The 27,830-nt window shown below is 54.4% G+C and overlaps 1 protein-coding gene across 1 annotated transcript; it reads right to left on the reverse strand.

The window, feature by feature from the left end:
- Positions 1–27,830, reverse strand: PLEKHD1 (pleckstrin homology and coiled-coil domain containing D1; the record flags this gene model as incomplete). The annotated part of the gene is made up of 13 exons (XM_082833243.1): positions 1–170; positions 483–632; positions 959–1,103; positions 1,504–1,636; positions 2,165–2,343; positions 4,064–4,157; positions 6,793–6,887; positions 12,030–12,082; positions 13,068–13,159; positions 14,014–14,090; positions 14,321–14,410; positions 14,709–14,802; positions 27,682–27,830. 13 exons carry the CDS (start codon positions 27,828–27,830, stop codon positions 1–3), a joined length of 1,521 nt encoding a protein of 506 aa, XP_082689369.1.

Below are 27,830 nucleotides of genomic sequence, written 5' to 3' on the forward strand. Positions count from 1 at the left end.
TCACTTTCCCACCGGGGGAAGCGCAGAGGGGGCTCCAGGCTGGGTCGCCATGATGTGGTAGATGGATTCGCGGAAGCGCTGGTCCCGGCTGAGCCGCTTGGCCACCTCCTTCAGCTCCTGCATGTTGTTGGCTTCCAGCTGGGAGGTCATGAAGGACTGGGACGGCTTCACTGGGGATACGGAGGCCCCACGGGCCGGCCGTGAACAGCCCTGCCTCCACTGGGGCACAGCCCTGTCCCCAACCCCAGCCCCGCTCCCTCGCACCCCATCCTCCAGCCCCTCCCGGCCCATGGGCTCCCATGACCCCGGGAGAAGCCCAAGGTTGGGGGAGCCGGGCTCGGGCCACACTCGGGGCTGGGCCAGCCCCTCTCCCTCCCCGCCCTGCCCTCTTCCTGCCTAGTCACCGACAGCCCCGACCGTCCCACCCGCCAGGGCCCGGGGCGGGGGTGGGGTGGGGGTGGGGGGGGGACAGCCACACCCACCGTCATTCCAGGAGGTGCTGGACCGGCGCCGGTGGAAGCGGCAGCTCTTGATGCGGCGAGTGGCCGCCTTGTGGATGTACACAGAGTTCTTCATGATGACCGGCATCTTGGCCTCCAGCTCCGCATTCCGGATGCACTCTTCAAAGAACCCTGCGGCCGCAGTTCCACTGCACCCTCCCCTCCTGCCCGCCCCTCCCCTCCCCAGGATCCTGGTGGGGTGGAGAGGGAAATACGCTGACCCCCATCCCTTTGAAGACCTAAGTCACCTGCCAAAGGGGGCAGAACTTCAGGCTTTCCCCCCACCCCGGATCCAAGAACCAAAGGCAGCCACGCCCAGGAGATGCCCATCAACACCTATGGGTCACCTAGTGCACACCAGGCCCCCGAGTGGCGCTCCGGCCCAAGGCCGGGCTCCGCAGGGCCTGGACGGCTGGGCAGAGCTCGAGGGCTGGGCCGGCGGCGGGGGCAGGGCTTACTCTTCAGGTGGCTCACGTCAGCCCGCATCCTCTCCTCCTTCTGCTTGTTCCGCACCTTGGAGTTGAGCCCTTGTTCCAGGCTCCGCAAGGCCCCCTCTGCCTCCCGCAGACGCCTCTCCAGTTCCACGCGGACCTTCACCTCAGCCTGAGGGGAGAGGCGAGGAGAGGGAAATGGGTCCTGGCGGGGCAGCTACCATCCCTTGGAGGCCTTCCCTGATCACCCGTGGCTCAGCGGGCTTTCTCGCCTCCGGACTGGGATGGAAATTACCACATCCTGCTTCTTGTCTTACGCCCTCCACCCGATGGCCGGGACTCAGCCCCTGCACGGGACAGGTGTCTCCAATGATGCCCCGCCGCAGGTCAGGCTCGGGGCTTCCCCTCGTGGTGGCTGCACTGCCTGCACCTGGCTGGTCAGATTAGCGGGGCTCATTCAGGAAGTCGCCCGGTGAGGGGAGAGATGTGAGGGAAGTGTCTCCACGTGAGGGAAGTAAGCCTCCATGTGAGGGGAGGGCCCCGAGCACCACGTGCTCCCAGTGGCCCAGCACCTTGAGCTCCCGCTCTGCCTGCTGCTTCTCCGCCGTCAGCTCCTGCAGCGAGTTCTGCAGCGCCTGGGATTGGCTGGAATAGAACTCCCGCTCCTCCTCCAGGGCCCGCGAGCGTTCCTCGTTCTCCTTCATCCTGCCCCGGGGAGAGGTGTTCACTCAGGGCCCACTCACCAATGGGGCTTCTAGTGGGAGGGCGGCCCCTCGTAGGGACCTGGCTGGAGAAACCTGAGACCCTGCTTCGTGAGCCCCAGAACTGGCTGGGTCCTGTCTCCCAGGTGGTGATGGGGGTAATGTGGCCAGTGAGGGGAGTCCTGGGTCCACATCTCGCTAGTTCTGTGAGCTCGGAGAGGTCCTCCAACCCCTCCAAGGCTCAGTTTCCTCACCTGTAAAATGGGGCTGAGAGGACCTGCCCAGCCTGTCACAAAGCTCTGTTAGACAGGCCTAATGACTGTCTGTCTGGGTCACACCATTGCAAGAGACAATTATCAAGTCTGTCTAGGATAGTGAAGGATTGCTTCCCATTTGTCTGGTGGGGAAACTGAGTCCTAGCCAAAAGGAAGTGAGTGACCCATTTGATCGAGGACAACTAGAACCCAAGAGCCCAGGTGTCCAGTTCACGGAGAGTCTCCTCTGTGGACTCAGGGGTTCAGGGCTCCCTCACCGCTTCTCCGCCAGGAGCTTCTCCTCCAAGAGCTGCTGCATCTTCTCCTCTATCTGCCTCAGGTTGCTATGGAGACCCCCACTGGGAGGGGGCTCCTCGCTCTGATTGGCCAGTGTCTGCAGCTGGTTTTCATTCTCCTCCAGCATTTCCAGGGTTTTCTTCTTCTCTATGGAGAGTTCCTGGCGTGGAGGGAGGCGAAGAAGAGAAAGAGCCTAAGTCAGGTTCTCCGCCATGGCTGCCCTCACCTGGATTTCAATTCCGGGAAGTGAGGCTCTCCTCGCTCAGTCCTCTGAGGGACACCTGAAATGTCTTCATTCTTCCCTGAGGTAAAAGGCCAGCGAGGATCTCCTTCCTCGCACTGAGGCAAGGCTACTCCTCCACCGAGGAAGTCAGGAAGGAGCCCAGCTCGTGGCAGTGGACGCGGACGGGGCACCTACTACAACGGGGACCAAAGGCTCAAGGGCATCGTGAGTTTCTGGGGTCCTTGTTCCTCCAGGAACAAGTGAGGGAGTGTGCTGGGCTTGTGTGAAGAACACCCAACAGGAACCAGTCCACGAGCAGACTTAGACATTCTCCCCACTTATCAGACTGGGATCTTGCACTACTAAGAAATTCTGGAGTTGAAACTACCCATAAGAACGACTTCCTGTGGTAAGACAGGGAAAGATAAACAAATAAAGGCACCACAAAGCCGCAGTCAGTCAAGGGGGAATAGAAACCTTGCGATCCGCAAGGCAGTTCATGAATCTGGTAACCATCACGGATCTCCCACGACATGCCAGGCTCACTCGAGGTGCTGGGCTTGGAGAGAACTTAAGATGCAACCTAGTGAAGCTCACTGTTTGGAAAACACAACCTCATGTGTCAAGTGCATTAACAGATGTACAAAGTGCCAGGGGGACCCAGAGCTCAGAGCAAATTCCTCCTTCGAAGAGTCAGGGAACCTTGACTACAGTGATATTTGAGCTGAGCTTTAGAAGGGTGAAAGTGTTCTCTAGGCAGAGAAGAGGTGAGAGCACGTTCTGGGGAGAAGGAGCAGTGTGGGCAAAGGTGTGGAGGATGGAGGTCACGGCTTCCTCGGGGCACTTGTGTTCAGTGGTTTAAACCGGATGTGGGGATGTCATTGTGCCGCGTGTGGAGGGGCAGCAGAGGGAGAGGGGACAGGAGGGTAGCAGAGGCTGGGGCCAGAGTGTGCACCTGGACGCCCTGCTAAAGAGTTGGCACCTTGTCCTTGGCACATGCGCCCTCCTCCTCCTCCCTCGCTGTTTCCGTATCAAGTGGAGGTGATCTGGCAGTGGATTTTCCCTCATGCTCAATTTCACCGGGGAACAGCTCAGTGAATGAGCCGCAAGAAGGAAGTGGTGGGTGGCCGTGCAGCCCACCCTAATCGATCCTCCATCGAGTATAAAAATATAAGCACTGGGGCTTCCCTGGTGGTGCAGTGGTTGAGAGTCCGCCTGCCGATGCAGGGGACGTGGGTTCGTTCCCCGGTCCGGGAAGATCCCACATGCGGCGGAGCGGCTGGGCCCGTGAGCCATGGCCGCTGAGCCTGCGCATCCAGAGCCTGTGCTCCACAACGGGAGAGGCCACAACAGTGAGAGGCCCGCGTACCGCAAAAAATAAATAAATAAATAAATAAATAAAATATATATATAAGCACTAAAGAAGGTGGATTTCCTAAGGCCACAGTCATGGCCAGGGCAAACTTGAATTTGCCCTCAAGTGTCAGCTGGAGTTCCCAATGGTCCACAGAGAAGAAACCCTTTAGATCAGCTCCCCTTCGTGCCCCGTTTCCCTTGCAGATAACTCTCTGGGGCAACACTGCTGGAAAAAACTGTATCACGTGGCCCAACTGACCATGGCTCCCTCCAGGCAGCCAGCCCGCCAGTGGCCCCTCACCTCCAGCATCTGCTGCAAGGACTCTGTGAGGCGCCTCAGCTCCTTTTTCTCTTGCTCCACACCCTTGAGGCATCTTGCAGTCAGTTCTAGCTCCCTGCAGGGACAGAGGGCTGGGTATGGCAGTGCCCACCCCCCCCAGGCCCCTTCGTGGCTTCTGCTTCACAGAAGTCTATGCGGCTTCCCTCTACAGCTCAGAGGGCTCTTTGGAAGGCCAGCCCCTCACATGGCTGGGTGCTGCCAGCAGCTGTAGGAGCCCAGGGCTGAACGGAGGAGATCCCGGACAAGTGGGGCTGAAGTCACTTGCTCCAGGTGTACATGAATCTGTCAGAATAAATCCAGGGCCACCCCAAGGGCAGAGAGGAGCACTGGAGAAACAATAGCCTCACCCTGTCTTCCCTGGACAGCCCTTGCTACAGTCTGCTCACTCTGACATGGGACATGGCTGAGGCCCTTCTCTGGGGTGACAAACTCCTTGCTGCTGTCTTAACAAGCCTGGGTCCCCTTGGGCCTTTACACCTGGTTTCCCTTCCTCCTGCTTGTGATGCCTTTTCCTTCTCCCACCCATTTTCCAACTCCTACCACCCTTCAAGGCCCAGCACAATCTAACCTCTGTTGAAACCCACAGGGATCACACATATATCTTAATTCCTATAAAACAGGGGGGTGTGCTGTGCCCTTGAGCACCTGTTTGTACATCATTGTAAACATTGTTGATGTTTCCTGGGTGTGAGTCTGGTTTTCCCAACCAGAGCCTCAAGGGAGAGAGGGTTTATCTTCCATTCCAGGGTCTGGCACGATTCTGGAAGTGAGCAGGTGCTTGGCCATGAGTTGATGAGAGTCTCTGAGCTTCTCCCTCCCCAAAACACATGTCTAATGACTTTCTTTTATAACGCTGTTTCAAGAACACTCTTTCTGGGCTATCACTGATAATCAGTAGTGATGATGGTGCTGGGGATGATAATGATGGTGATGGTGACAACAGCCAGCACCATTAACAGTAACCAGAGCAGTTGTCTCCAAGTTCATGGATAGGCTACACAGAATGACCTGGAGGGACTTCCCTCGTGGCGCAGTGGTTAAGAATGCGCCCGTGCAGGGGACACGGGTTTGATCCCCGGTCCGGGAAGACCCCACATGCCGTGGAGCACCTAAGCCCGTGCTCCTCAACAAGAGAAGCCACCGCAATGAGAAGCCCGTGCACCGCAATGGAGAGTTGCCTCCGCTCGCCACAACTAGAGAAAGCCCGCGAGCAGCAATGAATAACCAACGCAGAAAAAAAAAAAAAAAAGGAAAAGAAAAAGTAACGACCTGGAGAACTTTTTAAAGTACAGTAAGTCCCCTACATACGAACCTTCAAGTTGCAAACTTTCAAAGATGTGAACATGCATTCGCATGTCCAATCACGTAAGCTAGTTCACGTGTCTGGCGTACATTGTCACGTGCGTGCATCCTCTACAAATGCTTGTGCTTTTGTGTGCTTTACTGTACAGTACTGTATAGAGTACAGAGTGCAGTATCTTTATCTCAAGCCCAGGAAAGAGCTACTACCCACACGTCACTGGATCGTTTTTTCAAGAGGCTGGATAGAATTGAATCCAGCAAGGAACCAGAACCTGTGCCATCAGCATCAGGCGTGAGTGAAATGGCAGCTTGCCTTCCACCTCCTGTTGCTGACAGTCCTTCAGCTCTACCATCTCCCACCTCCCCTCCCTCCTCGAGTCAGTAACTCTTCTTGCCTGTTCACTCGATGCCAGCCCCTGTATGCCAGTTATACTGTACTACTGTACTTTTCAAGGTACTATGCTGTAAGATCGAAAAAGTTGTCTTTATTTTCTGTGTTTGTTTTATATGTATTATTTGTGTGAAAAGTATTATAAACCTATTACAGTACAGTACCATACAGCCGATTGGGTCAGTTGGGTACCTAGGCTAAATCTGCTGGACTTACAAATTGGACTTAGGAACAAGCTCTTGGAACGGAACTCGTTCATGTGTAGGGGACTTACTGTATAGATGTCTGGGTCCTAACTTCAGCAGATTCTAATCTTCTTAGATGATTATAATATGCAACTGGGTTTGCAAACCATACACAGACTAAAGATCCCAAGGGACAGACATCATTAGCCAGAATGTGAAGAGACTGTGCAGGAAAGACAGGGAATGTTGAGGATTTTGGCCAAGGGCACCTCCAGACCAGCCTGACCTGTCTGCCCCAGGTAAGGGAGGTTTGCCCGAGGCAGGAGGGGGTCGTTGCTCATGGGGATTTCTGATTGCACCTGCCCATGCGTCATGCTCCAGGGTGCAGAAGTGGCTCATCGGTGTGGGGTCTGCAGCTTTTTCTGGGCACACTCCAAGGCCCGGAGCATTGGGCGGACAGAACTAAACCAAGTCATCAAGCAGTGAGGATCTCCTGGGGGGAGGCCTCTCCAGCCTAACGGGAAACATGGGTCCTACGTGTCCTAGCCTGGGTGCACCTTGCCCCCGCCCCATTCCCCCAGGCACCACCACCACCTCTTATTTTTTTTTTTGCGGTACGCGGGCCTCTCACTGCTGTGGCCTCTCCCGTTGCGGAGCACAGGCTCCGGACGCGCAGGCTCAGCGGCCATGGCTCACGGGCCCAGCCGCTCCGCGGCATGCGGGATGTTCCCGGTCCGGGGCACGAACCCGTGTCCCCTGCATCGGCAGGCGGACTCTCAACCACTGCGCCACCAGGGAAGCCCCACCACCACCTCTTGATCTGCTCCTGTTCCATCTTCAGCTCCTGTACCACCTCCTCAAACTGCTGCTTCTCGGCCTCCAGCACCTGGTTCAGGCGCTCAAGCTCCTGAAGAGAATCAGAGAGGAAGAAAAGCGTCACAGGCAGCAAAGGGCTCCTGAGGCCAGCAAGCCCCGCTCTAACCCAGGGGACCCTCTGCGGTTCAGCGCAGTCTGCACCAGACCTGGAATTAAGCCCTGAGGAGCCCTGGTCCCATTCAGTGACACACAGTCTCAATGAAACCGAGATCTGTGATGAACTGGGCTCACTTAAAACACACTTAGAGTATATATACATACGTGTGTGTGTGTATAGAAATGAATCACTTTGCTGTACACCTGAAACTAACACAACATTGTAAATCAACCATACTAAAATAAAAATTTCAAAAATAAATGAATAAAAAATGAAACAAAACAAGAACACACTTAGCATGCTGAGCTAGGGTTTAGAAAGGATCCCAACATTATCTCCTGCGACAGGATGTGATGATAATTCTAGATGTCTGCTCCACTGGGCAACTCCAGTCACTCGCACCCTAAGGCGTGTTGGCTGGCCCCCAAGCCCTGGAGGGAAACGTGTGTGTGTGTGTGTGTGTGTGTGTGTGTGTGTGTGTGTGTGTGTGTGTGTAGATTTCCATTAAAGATCCCTGGCGTGGCACCTGTTAGAAGCCGCAAAGGAAAGCTATTCCCAATCCCAAAGTCAGAGAGTAAAGCCCTTTTCCTCAAGGCATCTGGGAAACAATGAGCACAGGTGGCTGCAGCCTCCCCTGGACTCACCCCCAAGGGAACAGTATAGCCAGAAAGCCCAGGACAAGCTGGCCCGGGGAACCAGACCAGTCCCTTCAGGATTGCCGGCGAGCTCAAGTGTTTTCCCAGCAAGCAGGTGCCCCCCAGGGGTTCAGTGGCAGGTGGTATTGAGGGGTGCACTTCAAGCCAAGGGTGGTTAGAAGCATTTTGTGACAACTGTTTTGTTCTTCCACATTTTACGCTGTGGGAGGATATTATTTCTAGATCCACTTTCTCTCTCATCTTCTAGCTCCAAATTACGCCCTCATTCTTCACCCAGGGGCTTTGTTCTCAAGGAATGGAAACCCCACCAGGGGGTGGGGCTGCCTGTAGGGAGAAGTTGCCCTTGGCTTTGAGGAGAATCAGAGAAGGAATAAAACCCAAAGGAAAGGGAAGAGTCCGATTAGTGACCCTAGAGTCACTAAAACTAATGTTTTCAAAGAACGTTCAATGACATGGAAGACTGCTGAAGGTACAGTGTTAATGAAGGTAAAATGAAAGGTATCATGAAAAAGGCCATAAAACTGAATATCTGATGTGATCCTATTATGTTTAAGATATATATAAGAATATTATATAGGAAAAAAGACCAAGGAAAAACACCAAAAAGTTGACAGTAGGGGCTTCCCTGGTGGTGCAGTGGTTAGGAATCCTCCTGTCAATGCAGGGGACACAGGTTCGAGCCCTGGTCTAGGAAGATCCCACATGCTGTGGAGCAACAAAGCCTGTGCGCCACAACTACTGAGCCTGCGCTCTAGAGCCCGTGAGCCACAACTACTGAGCCTGCGCTCTAGAGCCTGCGAGCCACAACTACTGAGCCTGCACTCTGGAGCCCGCAAGCCACAACTACTGAAGCCTGTGGGCCTAGAGCCCATGCTCCGCAACAAGAGAAGCCACCACAGTGAGAAGCCCGTGCACCGCAACGCAGAGCAGCCCCCGCTCGACGCAACTAGAGAAAGCCCATGCGCAGCAATGAAGACCCAACACAGCCAAAACTAAATAAATAAAATAAATTAAAAAAAAAAGTTGACAGTAATTACCGATCAGTTGTGGGGTTAAGGATAAAATATGTTTTCTTCTTCATGTTTTCCAAATTTTCTACAAAGAGCACGATTTCTACCATTAGGGGTTAAAGTTCTATATTAAAGAGGAAAGAGAAAGAAAATCTCCTTCCTGGTTGCTCCCTTCCTTTCCACCTTCCATTTCATCTGGGTGATTCTTAAATGAAGCTGATGTCCAGGTAGAGCCTAAGAATGCTGATGGGAGCGGAACACACAACCTGTAAAGCTGAAGCAGCCAGAACTTTCTGTTCACGCGGCCCAAGGCGGCATGAGTGTTTGCGGCACCGCTGCCATGACTGGGGTCAGCTAAGACCCCCTGCAGCTGAAGGCTTTCTCCACCACATCATGCTTGTGCTTCTGACTTTTTTTTTTTTTTGCTTTTTTTTTTTTGCTTCTGACTCTTGCACCTGACTTAAGTTGCCAAAGTATGAGGTTGGAAAGAAAGCACTAGACGGCAAATTCCAGCTCCACGGAAGGAAGAGCTTCCAAATAGTGGAGCAATAATGCAAAGGATACCTCCGGAGGTAGTAAGCTACCCATGCCAGAATCAGGATCAGTATCCACCAGGGAGGTCGGCAGAGAGCCTCACCTTGAAAGGGGCCGTCCTTTCCAGCTCCAAGAGTCTGAGTTCTGACTGGGAGCACCCCGCATGGCAGGAACCCTGCCTGACTTGGCCCTGGGCATTTCTGATTTCCCATGTGCCTGCCCACATGCAAGGCTGAGCTCTCACAGTTCAACCAGAAAAGGGAAGGTAGGCAGGCTGCCCTCCTCCAGGGGATAAGAGTGATGATAAGGGAGCCAGGGACAACTGAGGGACATGCACCCAAGGAACGGCATTGTCTTCTGACCCCAGGGCAGAAGAGCCCAGGATGGTTCCCTTTGAACTCTCAGCCCGTACCCCAAGAGTTCCCTGCCCTTTCTGCCAAGTGGAGGATGTCAGAGCTGCACCATCACACAGCGCGTATCTGCACAGGCCTTACCGGTCCACAAAGCACTCCCTGGCTTCTATTTCACTGAGCCCCTCAGCAACCTGGGAGCTAGTCAGGCACAGCCATCGCTCTTACTGGAGCATCACAGAGCCAGATCTGTCCAAGGTCACACAGTCAGTGATAGACTGGTACCAGACCCTGAGTCTCCTTTTAAACCAGACTGCCTCTTGGAGACCAGAGAATCTTCAGCTTCTCACTGGGCCATTGTACCAAATGCCTTTCTAAGTGGCCCAAGCAAGGTACTCCCAGACCACCTCTGTGACCTGCAGTGGAGATGGGAAAGGTGAAGGGGGCAGGTGGATCCATAATATAGATGAACAAGTTAAGGAAGGAAAACCCTTGACAGAATGACTCCGTGAGCTCTATTCCCAACCTAGAGCACACAGCTGACACCGGAATGAGAACCTGAGCACATCCTCTCCCTCCTGCCAGCCCAGAGCAGCCTTCACCAAGGTGGACCCAAGCTGGACCCGAGTGAGTCTTGTTCACATTTTGTACCCAAAACCCAGGACGTTCACAGCTGGCAGGTCTCCTTCCTTCAGCGTGCTATGGCTTTAAGCAATGTCTGTGAGCAGTGGGTCTCTGCTGGCCTCATTTCCTGGCTAAAGACCTAGATAGAGTGTCTAAATTTTCCTCGGGCTGACTGCTGTCCCAGATTTAGTCTCTCTGATGGATAAGTCTGTCTCTCTCTGCCAGCGGCTGTGTCTGTCACTCCATCCCATCCCCTGGCTTCCTAAATTACCTGCTTTTAAGTTGCTGACAACCCACCAGAAGTCTCACTTTTCAAAATGTGCAGAACTGTATGAAGAAAATGCCAAACTCCTAATGTGGGAAGAGCCCAGATGACAGCGTGGACCCAGCAGCCCACACGCTGCTGGGGGGAGAAGGCTCAATGCCGTCATGATGCCAATCCTCAGATCCGTGCAGCCCTAATACAAATCCTCAATAGGTTTTCTTTTCTGTTTGTCTGGGTTTGGGTTTTTTGTTCGTTTGTTTGTTTTGTAATTGACAAAATGATACTGAAGTCCAGCTGGAAGAAAAATAGGGCAAGAATATCTGATACATTTTTGGAAGAAGAAAAATGAGGGTGGATTGTCCTACTGGATTAAAATCAAGATGTCATGTAAAATTATAAGAATCAAAAATATTCATTCATCAAGTCATGCCACAACATTTATCATGCACCCATCCTGGGCCAGGTGCTCTGCCAGGCCCCGGGAGTGTTTGGGGTGCTACAGGGCCATGATGCTTCTTGACTGTCGGGCCCGTTTCTGAGCCCAGTGACGGTGGTTGGAAAGGGTGGGGAGTTTGCAAGAGTCAAGTCAGAGAGGCAGGCACTGAGCCCAGGCTGATGGGCCCAGCCCTGGACTTGCCTGGGAGAGACAAGAAACAGGCACCAGGCAAAGAGAAGTGGACCAAATCAGGCCCTCCCTCTGCAGGCACCTCAGGGTATGCCACTCTGGGGCTTGGGGCCCAGGCAGTTCAAGTGCAGGATGGGCTAATTAATGATCGTAACACTCACAAATGTAGATGTTCATTAAGCATGTACTATGTGCTAAGCACTTTCTATGTAACACCTCACTGAATCCTCAAAACATCCCTGATAAGATGGGTTCTATTATTATCCCCATTTTCCACATGAGACTATTAATGTTCAGAGAGGTTAGGTAACTTGCCCAAGGTCACACAGCCAGAAGCAGTGAAGGTCCAATCCAGACACAGGCAGCCTGACTTCAAGTCAGCACCGCTAACCACTACCCTACCCTGTCCTTCAGGGGTGGTCGTGATTTCTCAGAACAGGCAAGGCCCAGTGCTGCATGGAGATCCCAAACGGCATGGACTTCAGCAGCCCCCGTCTTCAAATGAGGCAAGGGTCTCCTTCACGCCACAGCCTGCCCCCAGCCAATGCTTGGCCTCCTTAGAACTTGTATGTTGACATTTAGAGGATGAAGGAACCTCTGATATCATCCAACCCAATCACCTTTATGGTGCCAGAAGCCCCGCTGTGGATGAGAAAGGCCACCGCAGTCTCCTGTGAATATCACCAGTGACAAGCAGCTCATTACCTCCTGACACAGCTTATAAAATTTTTGAATGGCTCTTTCTCTAGAAAGTGATCACCCACCCTTTTTATTTTCCTCCCCCGCGACTGGCAAGGAGAAATACACTTCTTGCCAAGAAGCAACAGCAAGTCCCAAGCACTGTCATCTCATTGGCCTCCCTGCTCTGCCCGTCTGATTTCCCAGCGAGTTGTCTGGGTGCCCATCTCCCCTACACCACTCCCTAATGCCAGGAACACAAGTCAGTACACTGTGGCTGTGAAAGGGCCCACAGAGCGGGAGGCGGCGGGGAGCAGCCTCGATGCGCCCCTACCTCTCTCTGCTCCCTCTGAAGGCAGAGTTCTTCAGTCTCTTCCATCAGTTTGTCTGCCAAAGCAAGGACACACGCTGTCACGAAAAGCTCACTCCAGATCCAGTCCTGAGGGGTCAGTGCCTGCGATCACCTCCATCACCCCCAGCTCCTCCCGAGGAAGAGGTCGGCACTGCCGTGCCCAGGCCAGAGGGGGTGGGGCAGCTCCCGGGGATGGACGCTCCACGCTGGCCTGAGCTGCCACACTCCCGTCCCGGCACTGTCCCTGCTTCGTGCATTCATAAGACAATGACAGCTCATCTTTGGAAGCTCAGGTGGGTCTCTGCACCCCCGGGTTAACCTCTGTGCTGGTGTCTGGCTAGTAAGGCAGGGCAGGTCCTGGGGGCAGAGGGTGTCTGGAGCAGGCAGAAGGGAACCAGTGCTGGGGCCCCACTTGTCTAAGCAGGGGAGAGGGTCCCAGGCAAAGGACCGACGTCCCAGGCTCACCTCCTTCTTTCTCAAACAGAGCATGCCTACCAGCCAGTCAGGAACACAGGGGCCTAGAACCTTAAAGTGGGCTGGGGGTCATAACTGGGACCAAGTCCAGACCTTTGGGGCCCTGGGCAGGATAACGTCAATTCCATTAGTGGGACCCTTACCGCATGCCTGACACAAGAGCTTCCAGGCGTTTTCTTATTTAACCTGATCCTCATACCACCTCTAAAAGCTAGGAACAAAAATGTCTCCATTTTAAGGATGAGGAAACTGAAACTTAGGCTGAGCTGCCTAAAGATACACACAGCTGATGGATAAATGACAAAGCTGGGTCCAGAGGCCAGGCTCCTAACCACCTGCCTCCTGCCTCCTGTCACGCTGGCCCAGAGGACATGTATCACGCCATAGAGCCCTCCAGGCTCCGAGCCAGTCTCTGGCTCCTCATAGCCTGCTAAGCCCCACCCAAGACACGCTCTCTCAGTCCTGCATCAAGCCCTGGGCTGCAGCCCCCGGCCCTGAAATGCTACCGTCAGGGAGCCTCAGTTTCCAGCCCATCCCTCAGCCAACCTAAATACTCCTGCTTCTCCTTGGCCAGCTGCAGCCCCTGGGCCTCTAGGCTTTTGATCATGGCTTCTCCCAGCTGGGCATTCTTCCAAGTCCTGGGGAGGGAGGGCAGATGGGACAGGAGAGAAGAGGAAGAAACACAAAATCGTTAAAACAGAAGCGTGGAGGAGAAAGAGAACGTGCATGGTGTGTACTCGCCATTCTTTCTCCTCCAGAATCCCAGCTCGCATTCACCTCGGCACCCGCGGCTCTGGGCACGCCACCAGCATCGATCAGTTACAGTCCCCGGAGGCTGGCCCAGGCTGCAAAGTGGGCCACCGTGGGCTGGGCCAACAGAACTTTGGGAGCAGGGAAGAGATTGCTTCCTGGACTGCTTTCTACACCATTGAATGCCCACCACCTGGCACAAGGCCTGGCACGGGGCAGGCACTCAGCATTATTTGTGGAACTAAAAGCACGACCCAGCATGAATAGGCAGGGGCTGGGACAGGGCTTTGTGTGCAAATGGATAGCGCTGGGCTGGAGGTTTCTGTGATCTGGACTCTGATGTACAAAGCACCAGCTCTGGTCTGAGCTAGGGTTAATTATGGGCCTGGGGAGATAAGACGGGTGTCAGGAGGCAGCCAAATCCTCCTAGCGATGCTGGGTTTGGTCCTGAGAGCTGGAGACAAACGGTGCCCACGTCTGCCACCTGTGACGCTAGACAAGCAAACTCACTTTGCTCAAAGCTCACTTAGGAGACCCCCCAAAGATGCTCGAAATCTGGTCTGTCTCCTCTCCCCACAATAACCAGCTCCCACAGCCCTGTCCTCCTCACCCTGCCCTGTCCTAGGATGCTCAGTGCCCACCGGGATCCCAGCAGAGAGGCAGGGAGATCAGGGTCGGCACAGCCCACACCCTTTCCCCTTCTGGACCCTCAGGCTGACCCCTCCTGCCCGTGCACACTTACACCTTCCCAGACTCCTGCAGCATCTCCAGCCACTGGGTCTGCTCAAACTCTGACTCGGCAGCCAGCAAGATGTTCCCCTGCCGGGAAGAGGAGCCACGGTTGTGTCTGAGAGGAGGCCACCTTGAGGACCATGGAGGCCACGGCCAGGCCTCTGCAGGCCCTGTTCTGCTCTCCCACCCGACATCCCCAAGTCACTGACACTCTTCCCAGGCCAGCCCACTGGAGGGGTTGCCCTTAGGGAGCCTGGGGTCCCAGAGAAGCTGCTCTGCCCCTGCTGAGCCCAGGCCAAGGGGAGAGCCTTACTCACGTGGAAATCCTGGTGGGAGATTTTCATGGCGTAGGGCATGCTGGGCTCTTCCTTAGCCTCCACCAGGCAGCCCCCCAGAGGGATGACACCCTGAGAAAGAATCAGAAGAGGCGCCCCCCACCCCCGCCCAGCCCAGGTCACTCAAGGCCTCTGGGAGCCCTCAGCCATAGCCAGGTGTTGCCCAGGGCCCAAGAGGAAGCCAGACCAGAACTTTCCCAGAGGGGGCACTGGAGGGGTCCAGGGTGGCTTGTGCCCCCAGAAGGACTTGTTTTCCAGACTCCCTGACCAGAGCAGGACAACAGATGGTACCCTACCCTCAGAGGATACCAGCCCCCGTTTTCCCCACTGGGCCCTCCCCCGTTGTGGCCCTGGGGAGAGGCCCCCTCACCTTAGGATGTATATTGAAGTATTTGTTGGTTTCAAAGCTCTTTTTTTCACTCTCAGAGTAGTAAAGAAGAAAGCTCTCTTTGATGATGAAAAACCTATAGCAGGTGGTGGGGAAGGAGGGGCAACAGGAGAGAAGGGGTGAGGTTTCTCGGGACGATAAGAGTGACCTTGAGGGGCCCACGCTGACATGGGGAGCCCCTGGGGACACCAGCTCAGACTCATCCTCACCAACTCATGTGCCACATCCGGGCAAATGCCTCAGCTGGTCAGTCACCCACCAGCAGGCAGCCCAACCCTGGCACCAGTGGAAGTGGGCACAAGAGGCCTTCAGTGGCTTCCACAACCGGCTCCTCCAGCCCCTGAGCCGCCACACAGGGGGTATCTGTGGTCCTTCCCCTCAGGTACCTTCAGCCCCGTGAGCCATCACCTTGGTCCCTTAGGGTCTACCCCAGGAGAGGCAGGAGGAGGGCAAGAAGACACAGGATCCCGAGGTGGGTCTTTTGACAAGTGGTCCTGAAGACTGGCAGTCAAATGGGGTGTGGGTACCAGGCTGGTGAGGCCAGGCCTGCCGCCTACACGTGACACCCGCATTGCCTCTGGGCTCAGCTGCTCCACAGCCTCCTTCTGGGATGTGGGTCTAACTTAGGATCTCTGGGCCCTTGGTGCTTTCTGACTGATGCCCACAGCTGGAGCATGGCCTAGGGACTCTCACAGACCTCGCGCTTGGAGCTGACTAGGATAAGACACGAGGTGCCCTCCAGGGGAAGATCCAATTGGAACTGAGAGCCCCGAGGCTCTGGGACACTAGAGTGGCTGGCTCCTTCCTCCTAGGGCCCCTGCTAATGTCACTGTTGGAGCCATGGGACTTGGGGGAGCCAGAAACAGCGCTCAGATGGGCTCATGACAGCCAACAGCATGAGTCTCCCCAGCTCTGTGTTCAGCGACACCGTACTGGTAGCTGCTATCAGTCATACTGTGAGTATTTACATCATGAAAATCATCAAATGTTCCAAAGCAGTGCTGCGCCCCACCCCCCTCCCAAGACAGCCAGTTGTTAAATATTTATCAGCACATCACTGGTTGGACACACCCTCTTGGGAGGGGCTTGAAAAGTTGCTGGCGAATCTCTGAAGGTGCTACCAGCCCTGGGACCCTTCCTGAGGCCGCGGCTACAGCGGGAGGGTCGCTGGCATGGCTGACAGCTACCGTCTCACCTCCCCTAGGAAAGGAGCTCAGCTCTGTCCTCTGCTGTGTGCCTCACCCCAACCACGTTCTTTATTTGCACCGACCCTCTCTGCCCAGCCAGATACTGAGGGGAGCTGTGGACCTCAGAGGTGACATCCTGCTAATGCCAACTCTTCCCTCAGTGGAGGAAGAACACACGAATACCACCCTCTGCGGAACCGCAGGCACCTCCTGGGACCCCCAGCACCTGACCCCTGCCCACCTTCTTGGCCTTCCCACCACTTCTGCCCCTCAGCCTCTCTGCTCGAGGCGAACACCGAGCTCACTGCCTACTGCCTTACTATGTTTTGTGTGATCCTGCGAAGGAGATTGTGCAGCTCTCGCAGGAGTGCCCACTGGTTGAACCTGCCTCACCCTTGGTGACCAGCCCAGCCCACACTGCCGTCGGAGTTCCTCCCGCACTTGCTGACTGGCCATGAGCTTGGCACTTAGCTCCATAGCCACACCCTGTGTGCTCATCTTGTCTGGAGGGGACACTGGGCTCCTAGAGGGCGGGCCATGGTCCCTCAGTCCTGTGGGATGAGAGAGATGTCCCCAGAGAGTTGCAAGGGCAATTCAGAGTAGTTAAGAACACAGACCTGCCGCTTCTCAGCTGCGGGGCCTTGGGCAATAAGCTCACCTCTCTGAGCATCGTGTATTCACCTGTAGGATGAGGCTGATAATACCGACCTCGTCTGGTTATTGCGAGGATCAAGTGAGATTGTGATCATCACTCTGCCAATTCACAGAAGACCCAGGACAGGGCTGAGTGACGCATTCCCAAGGTCCCATTACCTACAGGAAAACAGGAGGCAGCCACCTGCTGGGGACCCTTCTCCTCCCTTTTCAATGGCTTCTGAAATACTGCTGTGGACTGAACTGTGTTCCCCCAGATTCATATGTTGAAGCCCTAACCCCCAATGTGACTGTATCTGGAGATAGGGTCTCTGGGCGGTAATTAAGGTTAAATGAGGTCAAGAAGTAGGGCCATAATCCAACATGACTGTGGCCTTCCAGGAGGAAGCATTTGCTCTCCCACTCTGCCACTTGAGAACAAAATGAGAAGGCAGCCGTCTGCAAGCCAGGAAGAGGGTCCTTACCAGAACCTGCCTATGTCAGCACCTGATCTCAGACTTCCAGCCTCCAAGAACAGTGAGAAAATAAATTTCTGTTGTTTAGCAGAAGGGTTTAACAGTTCGACTGTTTACTCAGTCTGTGGTATTTGCCTGAACTAAGATAAATACCTTCGTGCCTTCCTGATACTTCTGGAGCACCCTCCTCACTCAGAGCAAAGCACTGTGTCAGGGGTGGATGTGGGTGGCAGGTAGAAGGTCTCTAGACACACGGGCAGGGAGAGAACGGGGCTCTGGAGGCAAACTATCTCCATCCCTCAAGCCACAGCCTCAAGCAAGCTCCCAGCCTCACTGAGTCTTTCCTTCAAAGCTCCTCTATAAAAAAAAAAAAAAAAAAGCTCCTCTATAAAATGAGGGCGCAGATATCTGTTTCTTGGGGCTGATATGAAGATACAATCATTGATTCAGCAAAGAATCGCTGCACTCCCACCTACGCCAGGCAATGTTCTGGGTGTTGGGGATAGAGTTGTCGACAAGAGACATGCAAATATCTGTCCCCATAGAGCTTATACTTGAATGAGTGTGTGTAGTGGGAAGGCAGATGGTAAATAAGTAAGAAAGAAATGCCATGTACTAGACGTCGATAAATGCTATGGAGGAAAATAAAACAGGGTAAGTTATGGGGTGAGGGGTGAGTCGGGGAGGTTTTGATATTAAACGGAATGGCCAGGAAGAGCCTGAAGGTAATATTTGCGGAGAGGTTAGTGTTCCAGGCAGAGGAACTGCAGGTGCAAAGGCCCTGGGGTCGGAAGTGTGCCTGGCTCTGGAAGGAACTGAGGCTGCAGCATGGCTGCAGCAGAGGGAGCCAGGTAGAAAGCAGATTGTGTAAGAGCCTGTTGGCTACTGTAATAACATTAATGATAAAGCTAATGTTCACTTAGCACTTATCCCAAGCCATGCCCTATTCCAAGCAGTTACCTCTGCTAATTCATTTAATAATCACTATTATCCTATGAGGCAGGTGTCTGCGTTTCTATGGGCAGAAATGAAGCAGAAAGGTGACACAACCCGCTGAAAGTCAGACTGCTAGTTGTTAGAGGCTGGTTTTTCCTCTAAGAGGGACGGCCACTGAGGGTTCTGAGAGGGGTGACATGATCTGACTCACACTGCAAAAGGTTCAGCCTGGCTGCTGGGCTGAGAACAGATTGTTGGCGGGGAGTGTCGGGGAGGGGGGAGGCGCAGGGATCCATTAGTGGCCACAAGAGGCGCAAGAAAGGATCCGGCGGATAAAGGCCCATAAAGTCCTCCGCACTTGTCTGCCACGCAGGATGTGTCCCCAGATGTCACGGCCCTCCTCCCCTTGCCCTCTGAAGGAGGGCACAGAGAGGCAGGGGAAGACGGATGTCCAGGGTAGCCTTTGTTCCACGCCAGCCAGACTTCAGCAGGCCTCAGGGCCCCCATGGCTGCAGGGGCTGTGAAGGGCCCATGCGCCATGCGTGCCAAGACTGGCCCTGTTGCAGCTGCTGTCGGTTTGGTTTGGGTAGGGGTGAGGGTCACAGGGAGGGGAGCCGGCACGGACCTGGAGGAGGAGGGTGACTCCCTGGCTGGCAAGGAAGAGGATGGCCCAAGAAAGGGCATATTTGGCAAGGACACTTCGAGGACCCAAAGGGCTGGCTTTGCTTATAACTCCGCCTCAGTGCCTGCCCACTGCTCCAGCTGATGACTCAGGCTTCACCTCAGCAGGTGGGGGCCCAGGGCCTGAGTGCCCCTGCACAGAAGGCCACTTCCTCTTCCTGCCCCTTTCTCCGAAGTCCCCTTACTCCCAGGCCTCTCATTCTGACTGCAAGCCAGGGGCCGCCTCCTTCTGGGCCTTGCAGAGTTGGGCTGGCTGAGTAAGGGCCGGAGATAGTCACTGATTACTTAGCTGTTCTCATGTACTGGCTTCCATGCAGAACGTACGTGTCAGTATTGGATCCATGTAACAATCCTGGAAGGTAGGGCTTTTTGTTCCCATTTTACAGATGAGGAAACTGAGGCTTAGAGGTGAAGTAACACATGCAAGGTCACACAGCCAGGGCAGAGGTGGAGCTGGGACTGGAACCCAAAGACAACAGCCCCTGCTTCTACACCCACACCACACTGTCTTGGGAGCTACTCTGGTCTTCATGCCAGCACCTGGGCAGGAAACAGCTGGGCCAAAGGCAGTAGGTGTTAAGGCTGGGGTAGCCAAGGGTCAGAGCTCTGCCACTTACCAGCAGTGTGACCAGGGCAAGTCCCCTGATCTCTCTAGGTCTCAGGTCCCCCAGAGTAACTTGAGGATAATAATGGTACGTACATCTCTTAGGGCTGTCGGGATAATGAAATGAGCTTGTTCCCATAAAGACTTCGAACATTGTGAGACACATGGTAAATATTCCTTAAGTGTTTACTTTTATTACTACTATTTTATTTATTATTATTAGGTTCAATGTCTGCCGCAGCCTCCCCTGACCTCCTTTCCCATTTGTGCTCACAAAAGCTCCTCCTGGCGGGAGCTCTTGGCTCCAGCCCAGCTGGCCAGCTCGCCATCCTCCAAACACACAGCACTTTCCTGCATTTGCCCCTCCCTCCTGTCCAAGGCCCACCCTTCTATCCAGGCCAACTTCAGTCCTGGGCGAAGCTTTGCCTCCAGCCCTAGCCCTCAGGGCCTCCCTGTCCAGCCCCCTGTGCTGTGGGGAAGCCCAGAGAGTGTGCGTGAGTCTGTGTCTGGGGGGTCAGTGTCTACCCTGGCTGCCTCTTCTCTCTGGTTTTAAAGAATTTAAGTATTTTCACCTCTAGACTAAGGAGCATTTATGAGGTACCAAGACACTCATTTTTCTAAGTGTTTTATTGACATTATCTCATTTAAATCTCTCATAACAATTCTAAGAGATGGGGGTGTTTGTTTTTCTATTTCACTGGTGAGGAAACTGAGGCACAGAAAGATTCAGCAACTAGCAAAGGGCAAACTGGGAACTCAGCTCTGTCTGCCTGTTACTGAACCAGGTTCGTTTGCCTGACGCGCAGCAAGCCAAATGCTGAGAGGCCGAGGTTTGCAGCAGAGACAGGGGTATATGTGGAGTGGCCGGTAGCTCCTGTTATGTGTATATTAATACCACATTGGAAGTTAAAACCTACTGAGAGAACATTAGACAACGTGGCTCCAACAAGGGTCATCACGAGAGCCTGGATCGATCTCTTGGGAAATATCTTCTTATGGATCCCATCAGGAACAAGGTCGATAATTGAGGGATTTACTTAAACAGTCATTTTTTATGTGCTTGCTAGGACCTATACTCCTTCTTGCTAAAACTCTGTACTTGCCCTCTGCCACGCACGCTTAAGCCCCAAGTTCTAATCCATACGATGACCAATCAACATAAAGACCCAGACCACCACCCCACCCCCCGCCAAAAAAAAAAAAAGAAAAGACCCAGACCCAGAGCCTTGGTCCCATGTTTGCAATGAAAGGCAAAACAATTCCATTGCTCAAATCCTCTGCAGGCCTTCGCCCCTTAACAGCAGAAAGTAGGCCTCTTCCCTCAAGACTGAGGAATTGGATCAAAAGATAGGGGAGGACTGAAACTGTGCCCCATAGGGTTCAAAACCCATAACAGAAACTGGTGACTCACAGAAACTCTCGAGCTTGTCTTACAGAACTGCAGATAAGGGAACGGCTTCTTTAAAACCCCTCTGCTTGTAACACAACAAAACCTGCTGAAACCGGAGGGACCCAACCCGGCAGATCCCAGTCTGCACAGAATAGACTTGCTTGCCCCATAGGTGACCTTTTGACGTCACAGCCCCAAATTCACCCCCCCCCCCCGCCCCCACGGTTCATACCAAACTCACCTGGAATTTGCACACGGGTCCCATGAAGAAGACTGTAACTCAGATACGCCTGCGCAGAACACCTCTTTCCTCACCTCCTTCCCGCCAATCACCTCTCCCCACGCCTCAGACCACCCTGTTTGTTTATACCATAAATACCCCAAGCTCCTCGCCTTCTGGGAGACGGATTTGAGATTTATTCTCCCGTCTCCTCACTTGGCTGCCTTGTGAATAAAACTTCCCTCTGCTGTAAACCTGGGTGGCTCAGTGCTTGGCTTGCTGTGCGTCGGGCAAACAAACCTGGTTGCGTCACATGCTGACAGAGCTCAGGTTCTCGAGTGCTGTGCTCTCTGATGCCTGCCCCTCATCGCTGCACTTGTCTCTCCTCATGGCTTCAGACCTGGCATCGCTGTTTGCCTTCTTAGAGCTTCTCTCTGCGAAGTGACTGTAAGCTCCTGGCCGGCTCAGGTCAGACAGCATGAATGAATCCCCTGGTACAGCCTGGGCCCTGGGGCTTGATGATTTCCTGCCCTCAGGGAGCAAATGCAGGAGCGAGAGTTGTATAAATCAATAATTTGAGAACTACTCAATGCTTATCAAGCTCCTCGTTTGTGCCAGGCACTGTTTTAGTAACATCAGAATGTTTGTTAACTACTCATTCCTCACGTGAGCTAGATGAGGTAAGTGGAGAACAGAGAGGTTAAGTAACATGCCCCAGCTTACACAGCTGGTAAGTGGGGAGCTGGGATCATTACAAAGCACCAGGGTACCCTGTGGCGTGGTAAGTTTGTGTGAGACACCGGAAGAGTACAGACCAGTGAGCAACAAATGGTTTGGGTGTCCAGCCAAGGGAGTGGCAAGTGAGAGGAGGTGACAACTGAGCGGGTTTGGAGGAATGAGTAGGAGTATCTAGGAAACTGAGAGGAAGACGAAAGGGGAGATGCATTCCAGACAGAAGCAACAGCACATGCAACGAATAGTGTGTTCGAGGTTATCGGAATATGTCTGGCATTACTGGCAGGTAGGTGCCGAAAGGGTGGGCAGTGGTGTGGGAGGAGGGAGAGTAGGGGGTGAGTCAAGGTCAAAGAGACAAGTGGGGACCAGACCAGGGTGGGGCGTGTGGTCCTTGTGAGAAGGTGGGGCTGCTTCTTGCAGATGAAGGGAGCTGCCAGTGGGTTTCAAACAGGGCACTTGTGAGGTCAAATTGCAGTTGTAGACATGGTGACGGTGGCTTTGAGGGCTCCACACCCCGGCAAAGGCGCAGATTAGAGTTATTGGTTATAACAGAGTTATTGGTTATTGCTGATAAGAATCAGCAGGGCTTGTTGAATAGACAAGAGTGGGGAGAGCAGAGTCTGGGATGACATGAGGGCCAGGCCCTAGCTTAGGTGACAGGGTGGACACAGGTGCAATCCAAGCTGAACTAGGGAACCTTCCTAAGCTATGCCTCCACCTTTACTCCCCTCCTCAGTGCTCTGAAGGTTGACAAGGGCTCAAGCAGAGCTTGAGAGCTAACATAGGCTTCACAGTCGATCCAGCTGGAAGTGAGGGAAAAAATGTTACTTAGACCCACAGGTACCTTCTAGGCTGGGTGGGTCCTGGCAAAGAAAGGCCCATCTACTCTGCCCGAGCTCCTTAATGTTTGGAGATGCAAAAGCCAAGTGTGGGCGTACGGGCTGGAAAGGGCTTTGCATCACAGAGTGAGAGAAACTTGGAGTTGGGGGAAATCCTGGAGGGCGGTGGGGAGGAGGGGTGATGGGAGAATGCAGAGGAGAGAGGATGCAGGGAAGTTGCACGAGCCCCGGTCCTACAGGGTCAAGAGATAGCAGTGAACAATCCCAGCTCTGATGCTAGTGAGATGTGGTGCCTGGAAAGCTCGAGAAACTAGGGAGCTGACCCTCAACTAGGTGCTTGCACCTCTGGGATTTAAATGCCTCCTCCACCCTGCTCTTTGCCAAACCTTCCCCTCAGCACAGTCTACTAGACCCCCAAAGACCTTGTGTGGAGGCTGGTGAATCTGTGTGGCGGGGGTGGGGTGGGCGCGAAGACGGAGGAACGAGCCGGGGTCCGTATCTGCTAGTGCAACCAGAAGCATCTACCCTGGGCAGCCAATTCATCCAAAAACAAGGAAACAAGAGCTTAGAGCCCCTCGGGGATCAGCAGAAACCCTGCGCAGGCTTTACACTTCCTCAAGTCTTCCTGTGGGATGAGACCTTGGGCCAGACGTCTCACTCTCAAGAGGGCAGCCGGAGCCCAGCGGACGTGCGAGCTGCCCATGGGTTACGTTTCACGGGTAGGCGGGATGCGCAGCCTGGCTGCCCCTCCTTCCCTGGGCACAAACGTCCAGCACAGAACCAGCACACAGGCTCCCCCATCCCTGAGCCCCTCAGGCACTGAGAACGGGGGTGTGGGGTTTGAAGCCAGGTAAACCCTAGAGCCAGGGAAGGACAGCTTATCAGAAGTGTCCCTTTCAGAAGTGACAGAAGGAAGGTAGAAATGACACAGCCCTCAGTGCGTGTCCCTTTTCATTCTTTCCGGGTGGCCTTGTATGCTCAGGGGGTGCTCATCCTGGCCTCTGCCATTTGCCTGGCTCTAGGTCTGAGATGACAGGACAGGAGGAATCCTGCCTGTGACGTATTGATACATGGGTGATGACACGTTAGGGTTTAGGAAGAGATCATCAAGTCCAAGGGGCTCCAAAACATGTGAGGATTCTTCAAACAACACAGTGAAGACGAGCTTACTAGGTCAAGCAGATAACCATGCAAAGGCACTGGGTGAAATGGGAGGGGCCTTGGAGCCCCGCCTTCTCTCCCCGCCCCCCTGTGGTGGAGTCGAGGCACTTGTAGGATCACCATGGAACAGAGTTTAAAAGCCACAGTTTGATCCGTTTCCATTCTGTGGATGAGACACTGCCAGCCAGTGAGATGTGACACAGCCATGCCTCGGCCTGAGTCATGCGGCAGGTCACCGGCAGAGCTGGGACTGGAACTCAGAGGTCCTGCCTCTAAGCATGGGTTCACCTGCCACCAACGGCCACAGCTGCTCTCAAAAGAAACGGCTTTATATTTCCAAGTCTTGGACATACGGAAGTTGAATTGCCTGAAAGGGTTCTGGCCCCCATTTTCAAACAGGCCATCAACAGCCTCCACGGCCAGCTCCCTGGGAGGGCGGGGAGAGGAAGAAGTGTGTCTTGTCGGCACAACCAACTCCTTTAACTTCGGTGCAGGCGAATCAGCACAGGACCGCAGTGAAGCCTGAAATAATGGGTGTTAATTTCATCTTACAGCTGTGCTGCGATCCGGAGAGCGTACCCATCTCCTTAAGCTAAGGACTCCGTGTAACCTCGATACCACCACCTCAGAAGGGACAGGGTGCGATGGACAGAGGGATCTGGGGAGATCCCTGCACTGCCACCTAGCCACTGCCTACCACCAAATGCTGTCCTTCTAAAAGAAGTTTGGAGAACACAAGTTGATTAGAAAAAGAGGGGCCTGCGGGCACCCTCCAGCTGGGACAGAACAAGCAGAAATGCTGCAGCTGTGCTGGGGGGACACCTCCCAGTCAGCTGTGAGAAACGCTACATGAGCCAGAAAGTGAGACCAAATCCCAGTGTCACTAGCGTGAGGCAGAGCCTAGTGCATGGAGGTGATATGCTAGCTCTTCCCCTCAGCCCTTTGGGACAGCTCAGTACCGCAGTGTCACCTTTAGGAAGCGGCGCTCAGAGCCAAAGATGAAACTCCCGGACCCAAATCTCTGTGTGAAGAAAGTCTCCCCGAGTCTTTTTGGTATGATGACCACTAACTGCACAGATCACCTCTCCACACCTGCGCAGGTTGTGGCCTGAGATTTGGGAAATCAGGCCACCGTCTCCATGGTTTCCCCGGCACTCCGTGGACACCGTGAGTCTCAGCTCCCTGAGGCAGGACCCACCGATGTTCCCCAAGAGTGAGCTGCTGCTGGGCTAGGCTCAGGGCCCACTAGTCACCTTACACCTGGGGGGCTGGGGGAGGAGGGACGGGAGTGTGGACGCTCCTGCTGCAGGAAGGAATGGGCTGGGCCCGCCTCATCAGGGGCTCCGGCCTTGGGAGGTGTTGGGAGGGATTTGGGAGAGGGACTGGAATGCCGGGGAAAGTATGAAGCCCTGAGAGAGAGCTGGCCTGTCTGCTGGACCAGCCCTACCACGGGGCTGACACCAGCCAAGGCAGAGATGCTCTACTCCCTTCCTCCTTGTCTCTGAGCACCCGCATCTCCACTGCTCACAGGTTAGGGGGAGGACAGAGTCAGCCACCTTGCCCTCTAGACACCTCTTCCAGATCCTCTTATCTCTGCTAAGGAATGTTTTTGATTTCTTTCTCTTTTCGTTGTTCATGGAAAAAAAGCTGACCCTTCAGCTCAAAGGCACCTTCCCGCCCCGGGAAGGGCAGGGCTGCTGGGGCACCAGGAGCTGGAGGCACAGCCCCGAAACACACCCTGAGCGGAAGAGGTTTTACAGAACCCAGCTGGCCACAGCCGCCGCCATCCTGCCCGTTTGTTATTTATGTGGCTTGGGAGCCTTTCCAGGGCCCCTCCTCTTAGCTGTCCCCCTCCCAGGGCATCGATCGCCCTAATGGCAAGGCTCTGCAGTGGCGGGCCTGAGCGGCCCCTTCCCAGGCCTTCCTGCAGCTGCTAATTAGCTGGAGTCCACAGACTGCACTTCGCAGATGGGGAACTGGGACCCAGGGGCCCCTGCTGGGCGTTGAAAGGGAGCTACGCTTAGCATCATGCCTCCCGCATCCCAGACCCTCTCTGGCTGGCTGTTGCTGATCCAAGGCTAAATCGTGTGTGTGTGTGTGTGTGTGTGTGTGTGTGTGTGTGTGTCTGGTGTGTTCCCAGAACTGTGAACGTGGACAGAGGCCTAGAGTGGGCAGGGGGAGTCTTTTCACAGTGGCAACTCCAGAATTCCCCCAAAGGAAGGGAACAGAAGTGACAGTCTCCTTGGGAGGGGGCTGAAGGGCTTGACTTTGCAGGGCATGTACGCTGCTCTGACTTGGATTGGACGGTTTCTGAGTGGCTGTAGGGGTTACTGGTGGAGCTCCTTGGGGTGGGGGCACTACAGCTCTCCAAGGCCCCCTTGGCTCCATCACTGTGCTTTTAGCTGGAGCTTTTGTCCCCAACACCTCCCAGCCCTGGAATCAACTGTAGCTGCAGGGGGCCAGGTCCCCACACCTGAGGGTTGCAGACCCCTAGCATTTACTAGGGATGCAATCAGGTGAAAATGCCTGGAAAGAGACATCTTGGATGTCCGGAGGTAATACCAAGGACAGCAGCCAGACCCAGTGGAGGAGTGTGGGCTGCCTGGAGCAGCTGAGGTAGAAGTGGTGACGGGCCACTCTGCTAATGGTTCTTAAAGTTATAAGCAGCCTTCCCACCACCACTCGGGCGCCCTGGTAGAGACAAGCTTGCTCCTGGCGCTCGGGAACTGCAGCTCAGAAAGCACAGCCCTGGAAACCCCTCACAAGATGCACTCCATGCTGCCCCAGGCCTCCATTCAGGGGATCAGAGATAAGCTGAACTTTGGAGGAACTCAAGGAGCCTACATCCCATTAAACCCTAGAGTGAAATCCAGCAGAACTAACAAAAGTATGCGAAACCAGGTATGTAAAATGTGAAACACCATCTACAGCTCCGTTTGTTCTGTGGTCTTGCAGACATATTACATTATTCATCAAAACAGAACATCAGAACCAACCACTACCATGTCTCCGTAAACTGTGTTCCTGGGAACATATGAAGCCCCCCCTGCTCAGGGGCAGACTCATAGTGTGGGTTGGGAAAGGGCATCTAGACACAATCCTAGTTTCCTGGGCAGGATCATGCCTCCAGGGAGGGGCCAATCAGGGTCTGAGTTCACTAGGCCATTCCATAGAAAACCTCAGAACTGAGATGGGCTTGTCCAGAAGGTGTCCCATTGCTCCTGAAACTAGCATTGGGAGCTTCCTGCAAATTCAGGGCTGTGAACTCCCCCTTCCTCCAATACCTTCCAGGCTCATTTATGAGTGGAAAGTAGCTACTGATGTCTGGGGAGTGTGGCCTCTGAGTTGGGACCAGGAAGCTGATGCTGAAAGACCCAGGCTGCTCTGACCTTCCCAACCACTCCTTCCAAGGGATCCATCCTTCTAACAGGACCAGTCCATCCTTTCCCCCACTTTCCTCAGTCTCTGCCCCATCTCCCTTGAAATATATGCATTTCAAGGGACAGTTGGAGGGGCTCCTAGCATCACTCCTCCAGGGGTGGGCACAGAGCCTTCTAGGGCCTTCTCCTGGCGGTGCCTTTCAGAAGCTCTCTCAGTGTATGTACCAGTTGGGGGTAGGCGGAAGTGGGGGGTGGGATGTAGGACACCCATGTCCCACCTTAAGTGCACTTCTAGAAGCCTGGAGCAGGGGAGTTGTGAAGATGATGGAACCCAGTGGGGCCCCCAGGAGGCTATCTTTGGCTGGAGACAGGGCTTCCTCCTCCGCAGCAGAGTATGGCCCAATCTGACCCAGCTGGGCTCCTACCACGGCCACTATCTCTTCAGCCCACACCCACTCTCCCCAACCCGACTTAAATCCATTCTGCAGAGAACTCAGCGGTCCCACCCCAGCTCGACCAGCCTCGGGCAGAGATGACCCAGCCCAGGCTAGGATCCACATCTTCCAGGAGGAGCCAGCGTAGAGTGAAATGGGGCGAGGCCAAGGTCACAAAGGAAGGCAGAGGTAGGACGGTAATGAAGGGTTTGGTAGGGGGTCCTTCGGCCCTGGCTCCCTCCCCCGGAGGTCCTCACCGGGCGCGGCAGGGGCACTCACCGTCGGGACCACTTGGCCGACGGCCTCCCGAAGGGCCGCTTCCACAGCACACCATAGAGCTGCACTTTGGTGCTGATGTCCAGCGCGTCCGAGTCAGCCTGCTCCAGAGACGGCGAGGGCGACACCGAGTTGGATTTGGACGTGAACAT

This window comes from Leucopleurus acutus (genome assembly GCF_964270905.1).
Source record: "Leucopleurus acutus genome assembly, chromosome: 1".
Classification (NCBI taxonomy): domain Eukaryota; kingdom Metazoa; phylum Chordata; class Mammalia; order Artiodactyla; family Delphinidae; genus Leucopleurus; species Leucopleurus acutus.